We start from the raw sequence: 18,253 nt of genomic DNA, 5'->3' as shown, positions 1-18,253 counted from the left end.
AGACAGAGCACCTACCTGCCCCACATTCTCGCTGTGGGTTCTGAGTCTGCAAGTAGGTGCTTGCTCAGGTGAGAGAGGCTGAGTGTACAGAAAACGTGCTCATAGCAGCGATGCCCCTTCTCATCAGTGTTTCTGAGTCTTCTGTCCCTCTCCTGGGGGGCGTCAGAGCCGCCCCAGACACTGCCACTGCAGATTGAGCTTAGTGGCACGAAGAGCGAAAACCTGACCGTGCCCACAGCCCCGCCCCTCAGAAGGCCCCGCCTTCTCTCCTCACTTCTAGCTATTCAAGAACGGTGATTGGCGTTCCCTCTTCTTTCCTCCTAAATCCATAAAAAGGCGAGCGTGTTTTACCAGAAAAGAGCTCCACGGCCTGCAGAACTGTCCCTGCTGCGTTAAAACGCTGCCCCTGATTTTTTTTGTTCTAGGTCCACTTTTCTGTAAAACGTAATTTCCTGCGGCAGTGAAAGGTATGCTCTGTGTATCATGCATACCACAGTCCCTGGTGCTTTACTCTGACCACATTCTGCAAATATTCCGTATTTATATAGCTGCTCAGAGCAGACCTGCATCAGGCAGCCGTTGCTAGGGCAACGGTACTTTTGCCTGCGCACAGCAAACAGTCCTATAAACAGACGGCGGCTGTGGCAGCAGTAGACACATCGCCCTCAGAGAAGTACTTAAAGGGCTTAGAGGGGAGAGGAAAGAGCACTTACTTCCCTGGACCGGCAGAGCCCTTTCCAGATGTTCAGAGTTCAGGGGCAGTTCAGGGCACCACGTGACTGTCGCTGATGTTTATCAGGGACCATGTTCCGTTAGGCTGCCGGCTGGGCCACTTTGTAACACTCCTCCCCGGCCCCTCCCCACAGAGACCCAGCCTTCTGCGAGCCCCCCACCCCCAGAAGGAGGCCCCTGCTGCCTATCTGAGCATGTTTCCTCGCAGAGGCACAGAGAAGCACAGAGAAGCGGGTGGAGGACAGGCCTGTGACGGGAGGGGAGGCTGCAGCCGCAGGGATCTGTGCTGAGCAGGAGCCCACGGTGAGGGCCCAGGGCAGCCGGAGGGCAGCTCGGGTCCCTGAAGGAGAGGAGAGAGAGGCGGAGAGACCAAGTCAGCCTGAGCTCTCCCCTGGCTTGCGTCCAGGCAGCGGCCATCAGAGCCAAGAGGGAGATAGGCATTAAGACCTAAAAAAATACAAGACGAGCAGTGAGAATAGTTACAGTCAGGGGTCTAGCATTCTCTTCATATTAACTCAGTCAATCCCCACAGCAACCATGAAGTAAGTGCTACAATCACCCCTGTTCCCTTAGGGAGAGATGGAGGCACAGAGAGATGGAGCCATTGCCTAGGGCCGTGGTCGGCAAACTGCGGCTCTCGAGCCACATGCAGCTCTTTGGCCCCTTGAGTGTGGCTCTTCCTAAGCCTTAGGAGTACCCTAATTAAGTTAATAACAATGTACCTACCTATATAGTTTAAGTGTAAAAAATTTGGCTCTCAAAAGAAATTTCAATCGTTGTACTGTTGATATTTGGCTCTGCTGACTAATGAGTTTGCCGACCACTGACCTAGGGCCATGGTCAGCAAACTGAGGCTCACGAGCCACATGCGGCTCTTTGGCCCCATGAGTGTGGCTCTTCCACAAAATACCATGTGAGGGCGCGCATGTACAGTGCGATTAAAACTTCGTGGCCCATGCGCAGAAGTCAGTATTTTGTGGAAGAGCCACACTCAAGGGGCCAAAGAGCCGCATGTGGCTCGCGAGCCACAGTTTGCCGACCGCTGTCCTAGAGCTTCGCTGCTCTGGAGGGAGAACTAGTGGACAGGTGCACGTGTGCAGTCCGATGGCAGGTGGATGATTCTGTAAAGAGAAATGCAGCAGGTGTGGGTGGGGGTGATGGGGGTGTCAGTGGGGTGGACAGGGCGGCTTCCCCAAGGCGCTGACCTTTGCGCAGACCCCTAAGTAGAGTGAAGGAGGCGGAACCTATGTCGTGGGAAGGGCCAGACTTCCTGGGTAGATTCCATCTGTGACTCCAGCTGTGTTACATTCGGCTGGTTCTCTAGCCTCCTGTGCCTGTTTTCTCATCTGAAAAAAATGGAAATGATGTGAGGCACCTCCTCATGCCCTGGAGGGGTTGTATGAGTTTACATCTATGCAAAGCATTTGTCCTCCGTTGGTGTCATGATGCTGTTTGTCTGGGGAAGTGTGCCCCGGGCAGGATTCATGGCAGGCCATTCTGACCTAGTTTCTCTACTTAGAGCAAATGAGTTACAAGGAACCGCCTGGAACAAGAAGGAGGCGCGGGTGACAGGACATGAGTACCGTTCCGAGGGGCCTGACCACGGGTGTAATCACATGGGATCCCGCCACAGGTGGAGCGCCAGCCATACCAGCATGTGTACATCTCACAGTGCAGTGAACAGTCTGAGCCACTCGTCAGCCTCTCCCGTGTCTTCTCTCCTCAGGGATCGACCAGGGCCAGATGACCTACGACGGCCAGCACTGGCACGCCACCGAGACCTGCTTCTGCTGCGCTCACTGCAAGAAGTCCCTCCTCGGGCGGCCCTTCCTCCCCAAGCAGGGCCAGATATTCTGCTCCCGGGCCTGCAGCGCCGGGGAGGACCCCAATGGCTCGGACTCGTCCGATTCAGCCTTCCAGAATGCCAGGGCCAAGGAGTCCCGGCGCAGCGCCAAAATCGGCAAGAACAAGGGCAAAACGGAGGAGCCCGTGCTGAGCCCGCACGGCCAGCTACAGGTGAGCTCCAACCGGCTGTCCGCCGACGTGGACCCCCTGTCACTGCAGATGGACCTGCTCAGCCTGGCCAGCCAGACGCCCAGCCTCAACCGGGACCCCATCTGGAGGAGCCGGGATGAGCCCTTCCATTACGGAAACAAGCTGGAGCAGAGCCAGCCGCAGAGCCCGCTGCAGCTGCTCAGCCAGTGCAACATCAGAACTTCCTACAGCCCCGGGGCGCAGGGGGCGGGCGCCGCGCCCGACATGTGGGCCCCGCACTTCAGCAACCCCAAGAGGAGCTCGTCCCTGGCCCTGAAGGGGCACGGCGGCAGCTTCATCCAGGAGTGCCGAGAGGACTACTACCCGGGAAGGCTGCGGTCCCAGGAGAGCTACAGCGACATGTCCAGCCAGAGCTTCGGCGAGGCCCGAGGCAGCATCCAGGTCCCCAAATACGAGGAGGAGGAGGAGGAGGGAGGGGGCATGTCCGCTCAGCAGTGCCGGACCCGCCGTCCACTCAGTTCCCTGAAATACACTGAGGACATGACGCCCACGGAGCAGACCCCTCGGGGCTCCATGGAATCGCTGGCCCTGTCTAACACCACAGGTAGGTTCTGTTCCCCGGCAGGCACACGGCCTGGATGACCTCAGGGTGACCTGATGCCGGTCCTCAGGGTGTGCATGCTGTCCCACTGTGCGCCCCCACCAGCAGGTCACTGGGGAAGATGCACCCAAGTCTCAGATGGCTTCTGTGACCGGGTCCCCAAGAAGCAGAGCTGAGGCAGACATCCAGTGCCTGTGACGTGTGGAGGGTGCTTCCAAGGCGGGGGCAGGGGGGACACAGGACAGGGAGGGGAGGAGCCAAGTGAAGGGTGCTGTGGGGACTGGTGCGGGGTTCAGCCCGACTCACGGGGCGCTGGGGATGGTGCCACCCAGTTGGTTCCCTCTTGCAGAAAAGGGGCTGATGTTGGCACCACCATGTCAGTCGGTCATTGGGTTTGGGCTGCTGCTGGCAAGCGACTGGGACATGAGGCTGTGGGTGTGCCATGGGGCAAGGCAGCTCCTGTTGGTCAAAGGCGACATCCAGGAGGAGGGACAGCTGTGAGCTGGAGGCCGTGCTGCCTGGGCACCGACACGTCCACAACGCGTTGTTCTGAGCCCAGACTCTCATTAGGGAGCTGGTTTTAATGTGCAGACAACAACAAAAGAGGTATGGACAGAGCTGCCAAGGGTGGATGTGGAGAGGATGGACCCAATGCCCACCCTTTCCAGCCACAGTGGCTGGTTCGTGTGCGTGTGGTGATGTGGAGATGCTCCCTAGGCTGGCACTACTCCGAGGGCCTGAGGACCAGGCTGGCCGCAGTGCCCAGCGAAGTAAGGGCTGAAAGGACACTGTTTAGGGACTCGTAGAGCAATCTGACAACACCCACGTGCATGCTTGTTGTGCTCCTTTATGGGCCCAGCTGCCCACCAGCGAGGGTGTTGCAGAACCCGTGGTGCATTGTGGGAGTTGCATGTGGCGTTGCTGTTCAGGAAGGCACCCATCAGTCCACAGTGGATTCAGAATAAGCTGGTCCGTTACCACGCGTTGCTTGAGAAGTACCGCTCTGAGATACACTGAGTGTATCTGCTCCTGGTGGCCTGGCCCGGAGGAGGGAGACCACATCTACCGGGTACAGCGGGTCCCACAGTCCAGTGAGTCTGGGTGGAGACCGGTAAACTGGCGCAGGTGAGCTCCCGCTGCGTGTTGCCACATGCAGTTATTTATTCACTCAGCTAGTGACACAGCTCTTGCCCTGTGCCAAACATTGTTCTGAGCACTTTATAAATATTCACTCGGTTAACTATCACAAACCAATGAGGGAGGAAGACTATTAAATCTCATTTCAGAGTTGAAGAAACTGAGGCACAGAGAGGCTCAAGGACTTGACCCAGCTTTTCAAAGGTGGGGGAGGCTTGAACCTGTGCACGTGACCCCATGTGACTCCTAACCACCAGGCTGCAACCTAACATGAACCCATCCTGTCAAATCTCCCACTTGCTCAGACAAGGTAAAGCTGTGCACTTGTCCTGGCTGGGTGGCCCAGTCGGTTGGAGCATCATCCTGTGCGTCAGGGAGTGTGGGTTCGATTCCCAGTCAAGGCACATACCTGGGTTGTGGGTTCAATCCCAGGTCAGGGTGAGTGCAGGAGGCAGCCAATCCATGTTTCTCTCTCACATAGATGTTTCTCTCTCTCCCTTTCTCTTCTTCCCTTCCTCTCTCTCTAAAATCAATAAAAACATATCCTTGGGTGAGGATTAACGAAAGAAAAAGAAAAAAAAAAACAAGAGAATGAGTGTTCTCTTCTTGTGGAGATAGCTTTAAAAAATACATTTTTTTAAAATGTGAAATCTAGGTAAACTCTCTGCTAACAGAACGTGTCTCTGAGTTGCAGGATATCTACGCGTGTGTTCTTAGCTGCTGTCCCCCTCGAATGCTTTCACACCTGTGTTCTCACTTGTCCTAGAGGACAAATAGCACACATCCTCACCCCCATGTTTCAGATGGAAAAACGCGGGGCCTTGGTGACTAAGCACCTTGCTAATGTCGTAGAAGTGAGCAATTAGTGCGGAGCGATGACTGCCTGGCTTCCTGCCCGGTTTGCGCTGTTCTCCGAAGATTTATGTGCTATAATTGTGTAAGAGGCCAGGAGATAAGTAAGTCAGCCTCCAAAGCAGCGCCTCAAAGCTAACCACCTGCATCCCAATCATTAGCTGCTTGATTCAAACATGGACTCCAGTCCCCCAGTCCCCCTGCAGCAGAGCCTGCAGAGGTGGGGCCCAGGAACCTGCGATTTAACCAGCCCCCTGCTGAGAAGACTTGTTCCTGGGTTTCGTCTGTTCTTATTTTCTTGTCCTCACCCTGGAACTTACGGGGCACTCAGATCTGGGAGTTGAGGAACGTTGGAAAGGCCACACGGGTACATTTGAAGAACATATAGTCTCTGATCTTAAGAAAGAGGCAGGGACTATAGACCCGGAGTTTTCTATGGCTCCTTGGGCAAAGCAACTCGTGCCCCTCTGTCTCTGAGCGTTGTAAAGCAGCGTGAGCCATGTCTGATGCAGCCGAGAAAAAGTCCTCAGAGCAGCGCTGCCCAGCATGGTAGCCACTAGCTCAGCCGTGGGCAAACTACGGCCCTTGGGCCGGATCCGGCCCGTTTGAAATGAATAAAACTAAAAAAAAAAAAAAAGACCGTACCCTTTTATGTAATGATGTTTACTTTGAATTTATATTAGTTCACACAAACACTCCATCCATGCTTTTGTCCCGGCCCTCCGGTCCAGTTTAAGAACCCATTGTGGCCCTCGAGTCAAAAAGTTTGCCCACCCCTGCACTAGCTACATGTGACCATTGAAATTTGAATTAACGAAAATTAAATGAAATTAGAAATTCAGGCCATCAGCTGCACTGGCCATATTTTAACTGCTCAATAGCAATGAACTAAATTTCAAACTTCGTTTCTTTTTAATCAGTTTAAATTTCGATAGCCACGTGTAGCTAGCAGCACAGGCGAGGGGGGTGAGCAGCGAAGGAGGGAGGATGGACATGCTCACAGGAGCGCTGGCTTTTCAGGGTCCCAGTTCATTAAGGGTTTGGAGCATCAGTTACGGAGTCACTTCGGGGTCCAGATCCAGCTTCATCAGTGTGAGCTCTGTGACCTGGAGTGAATCTGCAAGTCCGTTAGGTTCTGTCTCCTCGGCCATGACAGTTAGTGAATAATCGCACTTCCTTTGAAGGGTTTTTGTCAGAATTAAATGATAATGCATTTAAAATCGCTAACATAGTTCTTGACACATCTGAAACCTCTAAATGGTTACCTGGTACTTTTTTATTTCTATTGTTTCTCTCTCATCTCAAACATGCCAGTGCATAATTTTGGCCTCTAGACCTGTTTTAGCGGCTGCAGCTCCCTTGTCCACCAGCCGTGCACATCCGCACATATGTCCAGGTGTGAAGATGCTCCGGTGGGCTCTCTTCCTAGCCAGCTTGGGAGGACCGTGGAAACAGGGAACGAGAGAACCCCATTCTGTGCCCCCCTGTTTCTGTGGATCTGTCAGACGATAGCCTAGAAGAAAGACTGCCACTAGTATTCGAAACACTGCTTCACCGCGTGTCCCTGGAGCAGACCCTACACTCTACGTAGCAGCCACCAGGGCCGCGGTGCGGACTAGCGGGGAGTCGGTCTTTGTTGCCAACTCGCACTGTTGCATTTGGGTTTTGCCAGAAAACTCGGCAGTCTTTTGAGAAGGCAGTGTCTGAACTGCCGGAGCATCTTTAAACCCTAGAATCTCAGCCTGTGAGTAACACGTACGTGTCACAAAGGGCTTAGTGGCAACACCTTGATCCTTTGATGAAAGCTAGATTTCAGGATAATGGATTTTTTCCCCCATGGTCAGCAACTTACCTTATTGAATACGTCTGTAATGTTTAATCTGGCACGAAGCATGATCTTTCTGTGGGCACCGTTTTTCCTTAGAACAGATCTGGAAAAACAGATCGGCCCAGTGGCGTGCCAGCCTCAGATGTGGGCTGTGGCACCTCCCGGTTTGGCCAGAACTGGGAGTGTGCGTCCCTCCTCGGAAAACACAGTGTATCCCTACGTTCACAGGGAGTGAGTCAGCGGGCACGGTCACCCCTTACACGGCGCCAGGGGGAGCCTCACAGAAGCCATTCCCTGAATTCAACTCCAAAGTAGCCTGCAGCCTGCATGATCACAGTATTTGAAACAGTAATAACATCCATGACAGCTAATATGACTAAGTGTTCACCATGCTCTCGGTATAGTTCTAAGCACCTTGCAGTATGTGGACTAACTCACCACCTCCCTGTGAGGTAGGTAGAGTTGTTAGGGGCCCATTTTACAGGTGAAATAGGTGAGACACAGGCCACAGGTGTAAGTAGAGGAGGAGGACTCAAACATGGGTGTTCTAGCTCCAGAGCCTGTGCCCTTAGCCACTACCCCATGGCAGCAGTGAGTGATGATGGTGACAGTAACTGATGATAATCACAACAGACCACTGACTGTGACCTGACATGCTAATGACTTCATCGGTAACATAACCCTCCCAACAGCCCTGTGAGATACGGCTGATTATTATACCCATTTTACAGATGAGTACACTACAGTTCAAAGAGTTGTCACCTCCCCTCAGTCACCACTGATGGCCAGGCCCTGACCCTGAATGAGTGGTCTGCAAAGCCCTTGCTCTTTACCTTTCTGGCGTGCATCCTCACTTGAAGGGTCGTGAGCCCACTCAGGACAATTGTACCGTGGCTCAATCGAAAGCGACAGGACTCCTTTTCCTGTGGCAGCAGTTTGCTGAAGTGTCTGGGTGGCTCTGGCAGGGCTAGAGGGAAACTCGAGAGCACAAGTGTCCAGTGAGAGCTGAATGACAGGAAGCAAAGGTGGCAGTCCCAGACGGGGTGCCCGGTCAGAGGCCAGAAAGACAGAGGAGACACGTGCAGGTCTGGCCCCAGGCAGGGACGCCAGTGCAGAGGAGACTAAGGCTGTAGTGCAGGTTAGGGTCAGGGTTCACGTTACACACAGGGGCCAGGCATACAGTAGCCTTGGATTTGCGACCGGTTGCTGCAGGCAGAGGCCGCACCACAGGACAGCTGGGGAGTGTCAGCCGGTCCCTGGAGAAGGGCCCGGGAATGACGCGGCCGGGAATGTGGCTGTCCTTTGGGGATCAGCCAATTCTGTGAGGAGTGGTGGGGTCAGGGAGAGCCGGCACCTGTGAGAAGGGAATGCAGGTGTGGATAGGAGTGGGGAAAGAGAAAGATGGTTTCTGCTCATTCATTCAGCCAGCCAGCCAACCAGCAAATGTGCCTTGAGTGCCTGCCCTGTGAGCTACAGCAGAACGAATGCGTTGGAAATTGGACTTTGCAGATTAATCCCTATGTAACCTTGGGCAGCTAGCTTATCTATTCTGTGCCTCAGCGTCCTCATCTTTGAAGTGGAATGACAACAGTGCTTTGTAGGTTTTTGTGGAAATTAAATGAGTTAATCTGCATAAAGAATTTAGGACAGTGCCTAATACCCTCCAAGTGTTCAGAGAATATTAGCTGTTATTACTATTGGTCCGTGCTATGGGTGCACTGCTGAGCCAAAGTAGACATGGGCCTTGCCCTCCTGTACCTCACAGTGTAGTGGAGTTTAATAGATAGTAACAATCTAACTGTGTGATATGAAATTCCATCTGTGGTAAATGTGGGGCTAGGAAGGCATATACAAAGAGGGATATGGCCAAGTCAGGAGTTCAGAGATGACATCCTAAAAAAATAGATGCTTAAGGGATAAGGGGAGGAGCACTCCAGGTAGCAAGAGCAGCATATGCAAAGGCCCTGTGGTAGCGAGTATAAAGAACTAAGAGAAGGAAGGGTTAGATCAGGGGTGGGCAAACTTTTTGACTCGAGGGCCACAATGGGTTCTTAAACTGGACCGGAGGGCCGGAACAAAAGCATGGATGGAGTGTTTGTGTGAACTAATATAAATTCAAAGTAAACATCATTACATAAAAGAGTACGGTCTTTTTTTTTTTTTTTTTTTTAGTTTTATTCATTTCAAACGGGCCGGATCTGGCCCGCGGGCCGTAGTTTGCCCACGGCTGGGTTAGATGGTGGAGAAGTATTCGGAATATTTATTTTAAGGGTTTGAGCCTTTCCACTAAGTACAATGGAAAGCCCTGGAAATTTCGGGACAAATGGGGAGGGGAAGTAACATGATCAGATTTGCATTTTTTAAAGATGGCTTGTCTTCCCTGTGAGGAATTCATTGATCAGAAGAAGGCCAATGCTGATGCAGGGAGGCCCATTAGGAGGCAGTCCAAGACTGTGCAGCCAGGAAAGAGGTGAAGATGGCAGCGGCCAAGGTGTAAACAGGGTGGAGACTGAAATAAGAGGATGAGGGTGACTTAGGAGAGGAAATTGGCAGGGGTTCCCAGTGCCCGTGGGGGAAGACTTCTGGGAGCAAGAAGAAGATGAATTTGAAAACAGAAATGGTTAAATTTGCCTATTCTGTGATTTAATTTTTTTGTTGTTTTTAATTCTCACTTAAGGATATTTTATTTTTCCATTGATTTTTTTTTAAAGAGAGTGGAAGGGAGGGAGAGTAGAAAGGGGAGAGCGAGAGAGAGAGTGAGAGAGAAACATTGATCTGAGAGAAACACATTGGTTAGTTGCCTCCCACGCATATCTCAACTGGGGCCAGAGATCAAACCTGCAACCCAGGTACGTACCCTTGATCGGGAATCAAACCCAATACCCTTCGGTGTGCCGCCCAACGCTTTAACCACTGAGCACACCAGCCAGGGCTTCTCTGTGATTTGTGACCCAGGCCAGGACCCGCTGGAAGTGCATGTGTCCTTGACCAGCATGTGCAGGGACGCAGCAGGAACCGAAGTCTGAAAGGGCCTATGGCCGCCTTGGAACCGTGTTGCATTGTTGGGGCACGTCCACGCCTTTAACACGCATCACCTACACACCTTGACAAGGGCACTTGGTTGTGCAACACGGAGATGCACTGATTGCTCGGGGGCAGTGTGGGAGTTTTCGGTGTTGCTGGCAAACGAAAAGAAGGAGAAAACAGCAGTGTGGGGATCTGCAAAGGCTCGGCGCACCAAGAAGGCCTGACATGGTTTTCCTCCTTGTAACTCGGAACATTTCTCCTATTCCCCTGCATAACTTGGATACCCATCCTCTAACCCAGTTTCTTTCTTTAAACTGTTGGTTGAACCTCCTGGGCAGCAGGCACCCGGGACTTGCCACTTGTGTGGCCACCCTCAGCCGCCCTTGTTCACGCCCTCCCCGGGGGAGGATATGTGCCCAGGCTGGTTGCACAGACTTGAGAGCCTCCCGTTCACCTTGAGCCCTGTCCGGTGGCCCCCAGGCCAGCCTGGGAACTCTTTGGCAAATGCCCGGGGATTGTCTGTTCACGGGAATTACAGAACTCTTGTTTGTAAGTGTCAGAATCCCAACTCCAACTTGTGTAAACAAATGAGATCTCTTCTAAGTCAAGTGACTGCAAAGTTCACAGGGTTTTGGTTCCAGGCCCAGCTGGGTGCAGGTGTCAACAGGACTGACGGCACCAGCCTCTGCTTCTCTCTCCCCTGCCCTTGCTTCCCCGCCTGACCGCTGGCTCCGTTCCCAGGCAGGCTCTTCTGGGGCAGCAGAGGTGGCTCAGCAGCTCCCGGCTAACGTTCCTTAGGTCAAGGGGTGTGGGGACTGCGCTTTCTTAGCAGTGTCACCGAAAGTCCCAGAATGAAGTCACATTTGCCTGACTTGGGTCACCTAGCAATTGTTCAGCTAACTCCTGTGGCCAGGGAGGATGGTTGCTCTGATTGGTCAGGCCTGAGTCACATGCCCATCCTGGGAGCCAGGCAATGGGCTCAAGGCCAAAGAGATTGCAGGGAATGAGAATGGCACTGGGGTGAAGAGGTGGGGAACGGGGGCACTTCTCAAAGGGAAACCGAGATCATATCTTCAAAGGAAGCGGGTAAAAACCACACATCTCCTGCTGAACTGTAGGTGTCCCCCCATCTGTGGCTGACTCCCTGGCCTGTTCCTTTCTCCAACAGCACCCCCCCCCCCCCCGCATTTGAATTTGGCATCAAATGTCCAATATGTATGGTGCCCATGGTTTTTGGGTCTTTGGGGCATGTCCCTGTGGTGACTTTAATGGGGGGATTTCAGACCAGCAAGGAGGTGTTTTGGAGGGGCAGGTGGGATGGATCCCAACCCTCTCCTCTCAGTGCTGAGGATGTGATTCAGGGAAACCTTCTGACGGGCCCCGTGGGGTGACTTCCTCTGTGCTCCTCAAGGAAGCCGTGCCCTGGTGGGCACTTCATGGCCCTGAACCAGGCTCACAGGCATCAGATGGCCCAGCAGCACGAGAGTCATGGGAGAAGCTGTTCGTCTCTCATTTCTCTTCCCAGGTTCATTCCCTGTCTGTGGGGAAGCAGAGACAGCAGGTGTGAGAGGGCAGCAGAGGGCAGACGGGACAGAGCCCACCCCCAAGTGGCTGGGGCACTCCTGCTGCACGTCATGGTCTCGCTGGCATTTTCTGGGTCCGGAGACATTTTCCCAGTGTCCTGGTTTTTAATAACCGTTCAGGAGGCTTATTTATAACCTCCTTGGGCGTGAGCAGTCATCTGTGCCCAGAGTAAGTAACCATGGTTGCTGACAGGAGAGAAAAGATTGCTGATTGTATTCATTTTATTACTGAAAAGGCAACACTGGAAAAACGGAGCCAGGTGGAGGCTGGGGGTGATGAGATGTTTAGACTAGTGCGAGATCTGAGAGAGCAGGCTACTAAAGAATGTGGACACGTTTCTCTAGAACCTTTGAATTTGGGAATCTCACAAAAGGAAATGGGGGAGCCCTTGAGCACTTGAAAATGGCTTTGAAACTCAGGTTCTTGTGGTTTTTAAAAATATATTTGTAGTTAAGACAATGTAGAAGAGAAAAATTGAGAGAACAGATAGAAATGGGGAAAACATATCCAAGATCTCACCACTTGACTAGTGTTAATATTTTGGTGAATTTTCATGTTTTCCCCCTATATCCTGGTGAGTTATTTTTCTTTTCTTTTTTTCCCCCTGAGTTGTGAACATACTGAATATTTCATGTCTAGAATTTCTCCATTTACATTCTACCGTCAGCCTGTTTTCATAGCTTTTGTAATCGTCACTTTAATGGCTACAGTAATGCTCAGTTGAATGGATGCGACCACAACTCTTTAATTGGACATGCAGGCAGTTTCCAAATTTATTTGTGTTTAAGTGGTGATTTTCTTTTACTTCCATCAACAAAATGTCATTTTTTTTCACACTCCCTTTCCTCACAAACATAATCAAACCTTCTAAATATTTTGGCTCAGTGGCTATCGGGTCCTTGACCATCTCATCTCGGCCACTTGGAAAAGCATCTCCTCCATGTGTCCTGGTGGCCCCGAGGCCTGTCAGCAGCTCTGTGCCAACCATCACCCCCTGTCTTACTGCCCTTCAGCCCACACCTGAACTGTCTCCCAGGGCACTGGTACGAGCCACCTGGAGCCAGCTTTTCGGAGTGCATTTCTCTACGTAAATAGTCAACCATCCCTCCATCAATCAGAGGAATCCACGGACCACATACATTGTGTTCATCTGGGGTGTTTGTCAACAATGCAGATTCTTGGGCCCCCACCCCAGATTCACACAGACTCAGGGCTCAGACCTGGGAAATAGCATTTCTAACAAGTGCCCCCAGAGAACTCGTAGGCCCACTAAGTTTGAGGACCACTGAGCTAGAGAAAGCTGGCCTCACCTTACCTGAGTGATCAACCATACTCACCATCTCATCTGTGGTTAGAACTTTCCTTTCTCCTTGCCCTGGGTCCACACTCCTGTTTAGACAAAAGAGAAGTTAGATTGTGCTTGTTCTGGAGAGGCCTCTGACATCACATAGCTCTTGCTTCAGTCAGTAGCACCTTCATGAGTGAAGAGCACATTATCTGAGACATAAGGATGGTGTATTCCTTAATTACACAGTGTGGATTAAATATGAAAAAGAGTAATACTTGCTAAGTGGTTCTGGTGTTGTCACTGAATGCATTAGAAAACATGGTTGTAAAACACTTTAATCTTCGAGTAGGGCACATTTCCATCCTAAATCAATGTGAAAATCAAAAGGCATGAAACCAAGTTTCCTAAGAATTGGAGGTTGGCTGGTGTGTTTCTTGTTTAACCTAAAATAAATTTTCACCAGCCCTCCTCTATTTTTTATCGTCATCGCCTTGAGCACACAGGTAGCTGTGTGTGTGTGTGTGTGTGTGTGTGTGTGTGTGTGTGTTCTAGCCCTATTCTGCCAGGTGTCTCCTCCAGCCTGCCCTTCCCAAATCAAAACAGACCTTGACATGTTTCTGGGAGGCAGCTGTCACACATCAGGCTGTGCAAACAGGCAGGACACCGTCTAGAAGATAACGTCTTTGTCTGACACACAGAATCACTAAGAAAAAGCCTGGTGTTTTCTTTGCTATAAGAACTTATAATAGCTTAAAAGTATGCTGAATTCCCCATCCACTCAGCTGAAGCAGGCACACATCCCCCATACTTCCTCTCTGTTCCAGAAAACAGCCTTCCTAAACTCCTGCTACCCAGGGGCTTGGTGCTCCATTTTGCAGATTATCCAGCTCCTGTCTCCTCTTTTCGCTCTTATTTTTTTCTTGCACAAGAAATGGGGGCAAAAATAAGCTCATTTTGCTCCTTGCAGGGAGGAGAAGTTGCTCTTCTGTGCATGTGTTCCCTGGGCCTTTTCTTGGAACAAATCCTCAGACCATCTAGTTGAAATCCCACCACCTCTCTAGCAAATGCCTAAGGCTCTCAGGCCCTCGGCTTGGGAGAGTCCATATAACGCCTGCACGGGCAGCTGTGTGGAGCCGTGTGCAGAAAGCACTTACTGGCATGCCTGGCACTTGGCAAACTCAGTGTCTGAGTGTTATTATCACTTTGGTTATTAGATATCCAAAGTGCCAGCCTCCTGCCGCCTTCCTTTTAATTCTGCCTCAGCCCATTCATTGCTCACTTACCAGAAAGAAGGAAGATTGACTGGAACTCAGGGTCATTATAACCGAAGGGGATGGACGGGGAGGCCAGAGCCAGTGACCGGGCTTGAGGTGGGCGGTTCTGTAGGGGTCAGTGTCCACACCCACCCCTGGGAACTCTGCCTGGACGCTCCAGGCACGCTGGCCGCAGAGAGATGAGCCCTTCCTCCCTGAGTCTCGGTTTCCAGCCTTGTCTGAGCTCCGCGAGGCTCCCAGAATCTGTGGCCTAGTTATACCCACGCAGCACCTGTCAGCACTAATGGAGCTGGGCCTCGCCAGTGAGAAAGCCGCTGGTCTCCACCTTGCCTTTCCTTCACTGACCCCCTCTCCCCCCGCCCCCACCCCACCCCGTATCAATTAACTTCTCACATAATTCCCATTTGCCACAGTTTAGAGGAGTTAATTTGTTCCCTGAGTCTGTAGATGAGAAAAAGGCCTGTGGAGCAGGGGCCCTGAGCTGGAGGACAATGGGAGGTAGATGGAAATTGTCCATGGAGATCTTTATCAGCCCCAAAGGGAGCCCAGCCATGCCTCTGTCTGCCCGGCTCTTTCTAGCTGGGCCCCTGCAGAGAGAGGAATTCCACCTGGTCCCAGGTGCTCATAAAGCAGTGGTTCTCAACCTTGGCTGCACATCAGAATCACCTGGGAATCTTTTTAAAATCCTGATTTCTGGGCCTCATCCTCCGGAAATTCTGTTTCTTTGTTACTAATGTTGTGGCCTCACCCCACAACAAAGAAACAGAATTTCCGGAGGAAGAGGCCCAGAAATCAGGATTTTAACAAGATTCCCAGCTGATTCTGATGTGCAGCCAAGGTTGAGAACCACTGTCATAGAGCGCTGCTTGATGCTACACTAGCCAGTCGTCCTTGAGCCAAGGATGAGCAGCAGATGTGGGGCTTCCTGTCACCTGGGCCTTGTCCTTTGTGGCTCTTGTTCTGCTCAGGATTAGGCTGCCCCAGAAGCACAGGCTTCCTCTGCCACTCGTGCCCTCCAGCTGCTTATTGTGGGACACTTGGTAGTAGGGGCATCTGAGACACACCTTTACCTGGCAATAGACATGTCAGATCCGAGGACATTTTTATGTGAGCTTTCCACTGAGCCCGGAATTACTGCAAAAGGAGAATTTTACACATTCTACGGGTTCGCAGAAGTGACATCCCCTCCTTGACCCTCCACCCCCATTGTCATCCAGCAGCTGAACCCCAAATCCTCCTGGGAACATTGAGATGTAAATATCATTCACTCTCAGTGCAGCCCCTGACACGGTGGGCCTCCATTGCAGAAACTGCATAAGGTGCCACATCCTCCCTTATGATGTCCCCCCACATAGCTCTCTAATATGCTGCTCTTTAAAAGGGAGCTGTGCTGGGGTGCCTCCCACACCCACCCACAATCCCAACACCCTGTTTGTGTTTCCTACAAGAGTTGGACCGAAATTTTTTTGGAAACAAAAAGAATGGGGAAGAGAAAAATCTTGATTCTGAGTTGTTTTATATTCATTTATTCAGCAAATAATTGTTGAGTGTCTACCATGTGCCAGGCACTCTGCTGCTTGCCAAGTATGCATTGGTGAATAAATCAGACCCAGGCCCCGTGTGGGTCAGGGCCCCAGCAGGAAGCAGATGGCACATGCAAAGAGCAATCAGTGAGGACGGCCACTGGGTGGGACCGGGGCCTTAGCTGGAGAACTACAGCCAACCTGCAGCCTGCTGCGGAGGACGCCAGGGTAGTAAGACCCCGGAGGAGCTCTCTTGCTGCCCTGTTCTCCTCCCAGGAGGCAGACCCAACTAGAAGCCAGTGCGTAAGAAAGCCAGCCATTGACACAGCTTTCAGAGGAGAACAGGATGGAGATGGGTTATTAACACACATAAGGATGGATTGTGATAAATGCTATGAAAGAAATGAGCAGGGTGGGGAACACTGAGGGTTAAGCACATGAAAAGGATGGTCAAGGAAGCTCTCTGAAGTGATATTTCAGCTGAGAAGGACTTAACCTTGCAAAGGAGGCGGGGAGGAGAGGAAGGAGATGATGGGCTCTAGGAATAGCGTATGCAAAGGCCCTGAGGCAGTGGTTGCAAGACCTGCACTCAGGCCAGTGTTATGGGAGTGTGGTTGTCAAGGGGGAAGAAAGCTTTATTTAGAGCTGGGAAGCTGTCACATTTGATTGCTGGCTCAAATTCAGCCTCCTGGAGTCCCTCCGAGAGTGCTGTCCTGGTCCCCTTTTTCACTGTGTTAACTGAAAGCAGAAAAAGTCAGAAGAATGGCAGAGTGGGCTTAGGAAGCCAATCCGCAATGAAGCAAAAATATCATGTGTGTTGGGTAGTGCGAGGGAAGAACATGCCATTTAAGGCAAAATGTTTGATTTTTTTAAAAATCCTTGAACTCTTTCTGTTGATCGTTCTCTTGCTGTACCGTACTTTTCCCTTCAGTGCTGTTTCTGGCTTGGTCATCTCCTGGATTTCATATACGTGGTACATTTGAATATTACCCCGCTATCCTGGCTTAGCCAGACAACTAATATATGTATCTGATTAAAAGCCTTCCCTTAAGTAAAGAGTAAGCCTTGAAAACATGGCTAAACAGAAGTATGATTCACAAATCCCCTTCTCTTTTTATTGCACAAATCAGCCAGGGGTAGCCATGGCAAGCAGACTCCGGGCTCGGGTTGTATTCATCGGTCCTTAGAAGAAAGATTGAGCCGCTGTCATTGTCCCAGGAGGGCATTGCTGTAATTGCAAGGCTTTTGCCTGGCCTTCAAAGATCTGGGTCCTCCCACCTCAGCTCAGAATCCTCTGAGGCTGAGGTCTGGGCGTTCAGGAAGATTTCCGTTGTTGGGGGGAGTTGCCATGTCACTTGGTCCTGCTAGGAGCTCATCCCAGTGTTTGAGGCAGGAGGTGAGGCCCACTGAGTTCACAATGAGGACAAATTCAGCGACTGCTGACCAAGACTGGCCCTCACAAATCTCAGGAGCCATCACATGTTTGAGGCTCTTGGTGGCCACCTGCTTGGCTCTGGATAAGGAAGCCGGTATCTCCTGGGAATTGCGCCCTCACACTCAGAAGGCTGAGAGTGAATACTTCACGCTTAGTCTAAAGAAAATGGTCGCCAGGCCTTCTCCATCTCTTTTAAGAGAGAGTTTGTTTGGGCACCCATTGGAAAGATGTAAGGTAGACGCTGGAATATTCAGACACTGGTTCTCAGTCGTGGTCACACTTGGAAATGTCTGGGAGCGTAAAGAAATTCTGAAGCCTGGGCCCCAGCCCAAGATTCCAATTTCACTGCCCTGGGGTTTGGCCTGGATGTTTTAAGGCCCCCCAGTAATTCTACAGAGCAGACAACATTGAAGGCAAGCCCAGGTTCTTCCTCAGGCACATATGTTTCTAACTTCCAGGAGGATTTATGGGGGGTGCCAGTGCCCCAGTTTGGTCTGTCCTTCCTGACTGCAAAGTAGCGCACACCCTCAGGGAAAGGGCGCTCATTTCCAAGCACACAAATGCTCTTAGTCATGTCATTGCTCTGCCTGATCCTGCCCGAAGCACCTGGAAATTGCCATTAAGGTGATAGTCTCAGGGTCAGATAGACCCCTGTTCAACTCTCGGCTCTGTCTGTTACCAGCTCTGTGACCTTGAGCAAAATGCCTAAACTCTCTGAGCCTGAATGTTCTCACCTATAACCACCCTTTTATAGGGTTAATGAGAAAACACTTAATATAAAGCCGAGATCACAGAAAACATTCAGAAACGTTTGTTGCTTTCATCATCAGCAGAGATGTGGACTATTCTCAGGACCCTCAAGGATTGATCCTGGTATAGTTAAGACTGAAGTGGAAAGTCAAGTGACCTACAGTAACAACAATGAAAGCTGTTACCCACACCTTGTAGGTGAAGGAACTAAGGATCAAAGAGTGTGA

At 51.3% G+C, this 18,253-nt stretch overlaps 1 protein-coding gene across 3 annotated transcripts in view; it reads left to right on the top strand.

The window, feature by feature from the left end:
- PRICKLE2 (prickle planar cell polarity protein 2) overlaps positions 1-18,253 on the top strand; it is a 319,261-nt gene that overhangs the window by 276,004 nt on the left and 25,004 nt on the right. For all 3 annotated transcript variants that reach the window (XM_070390927.1, XM_070390930.1, XM_070390928.1), the window contains one exon: positions 2,459-3,331. In XM_070390927.1, the coding sequence (XP_070247028.1) occupies positions 2,459-3,331 (873 nt within the window). The remainder of the gene's footprint in view (positions 1-2,458; positions 3,332-18,253) is intronic.

The sequence above is a fragment of the Myotis yumanensis genome, unplaced genomic scaffold (genome assembly GCF_028538775.1).
Source record: "Myotis yumanensis isolate MYYU_CA2020_CCGP unplaced genomic scaffold, mMyoYum1.0.hap1 SCAF_14, whole genome shotgun sequence".
NCBI classification, from domain to species: Eukaryota; Metazoa; Chordata; class Mammalia; order Chiroptera; family Vespertilionidae; genus Myotis; species Myotis yumanensis.
Note: the sequence above shows the minus strand (reverse complement) of the source record. Positions and strands in the feature narration are given on the sequence as shown.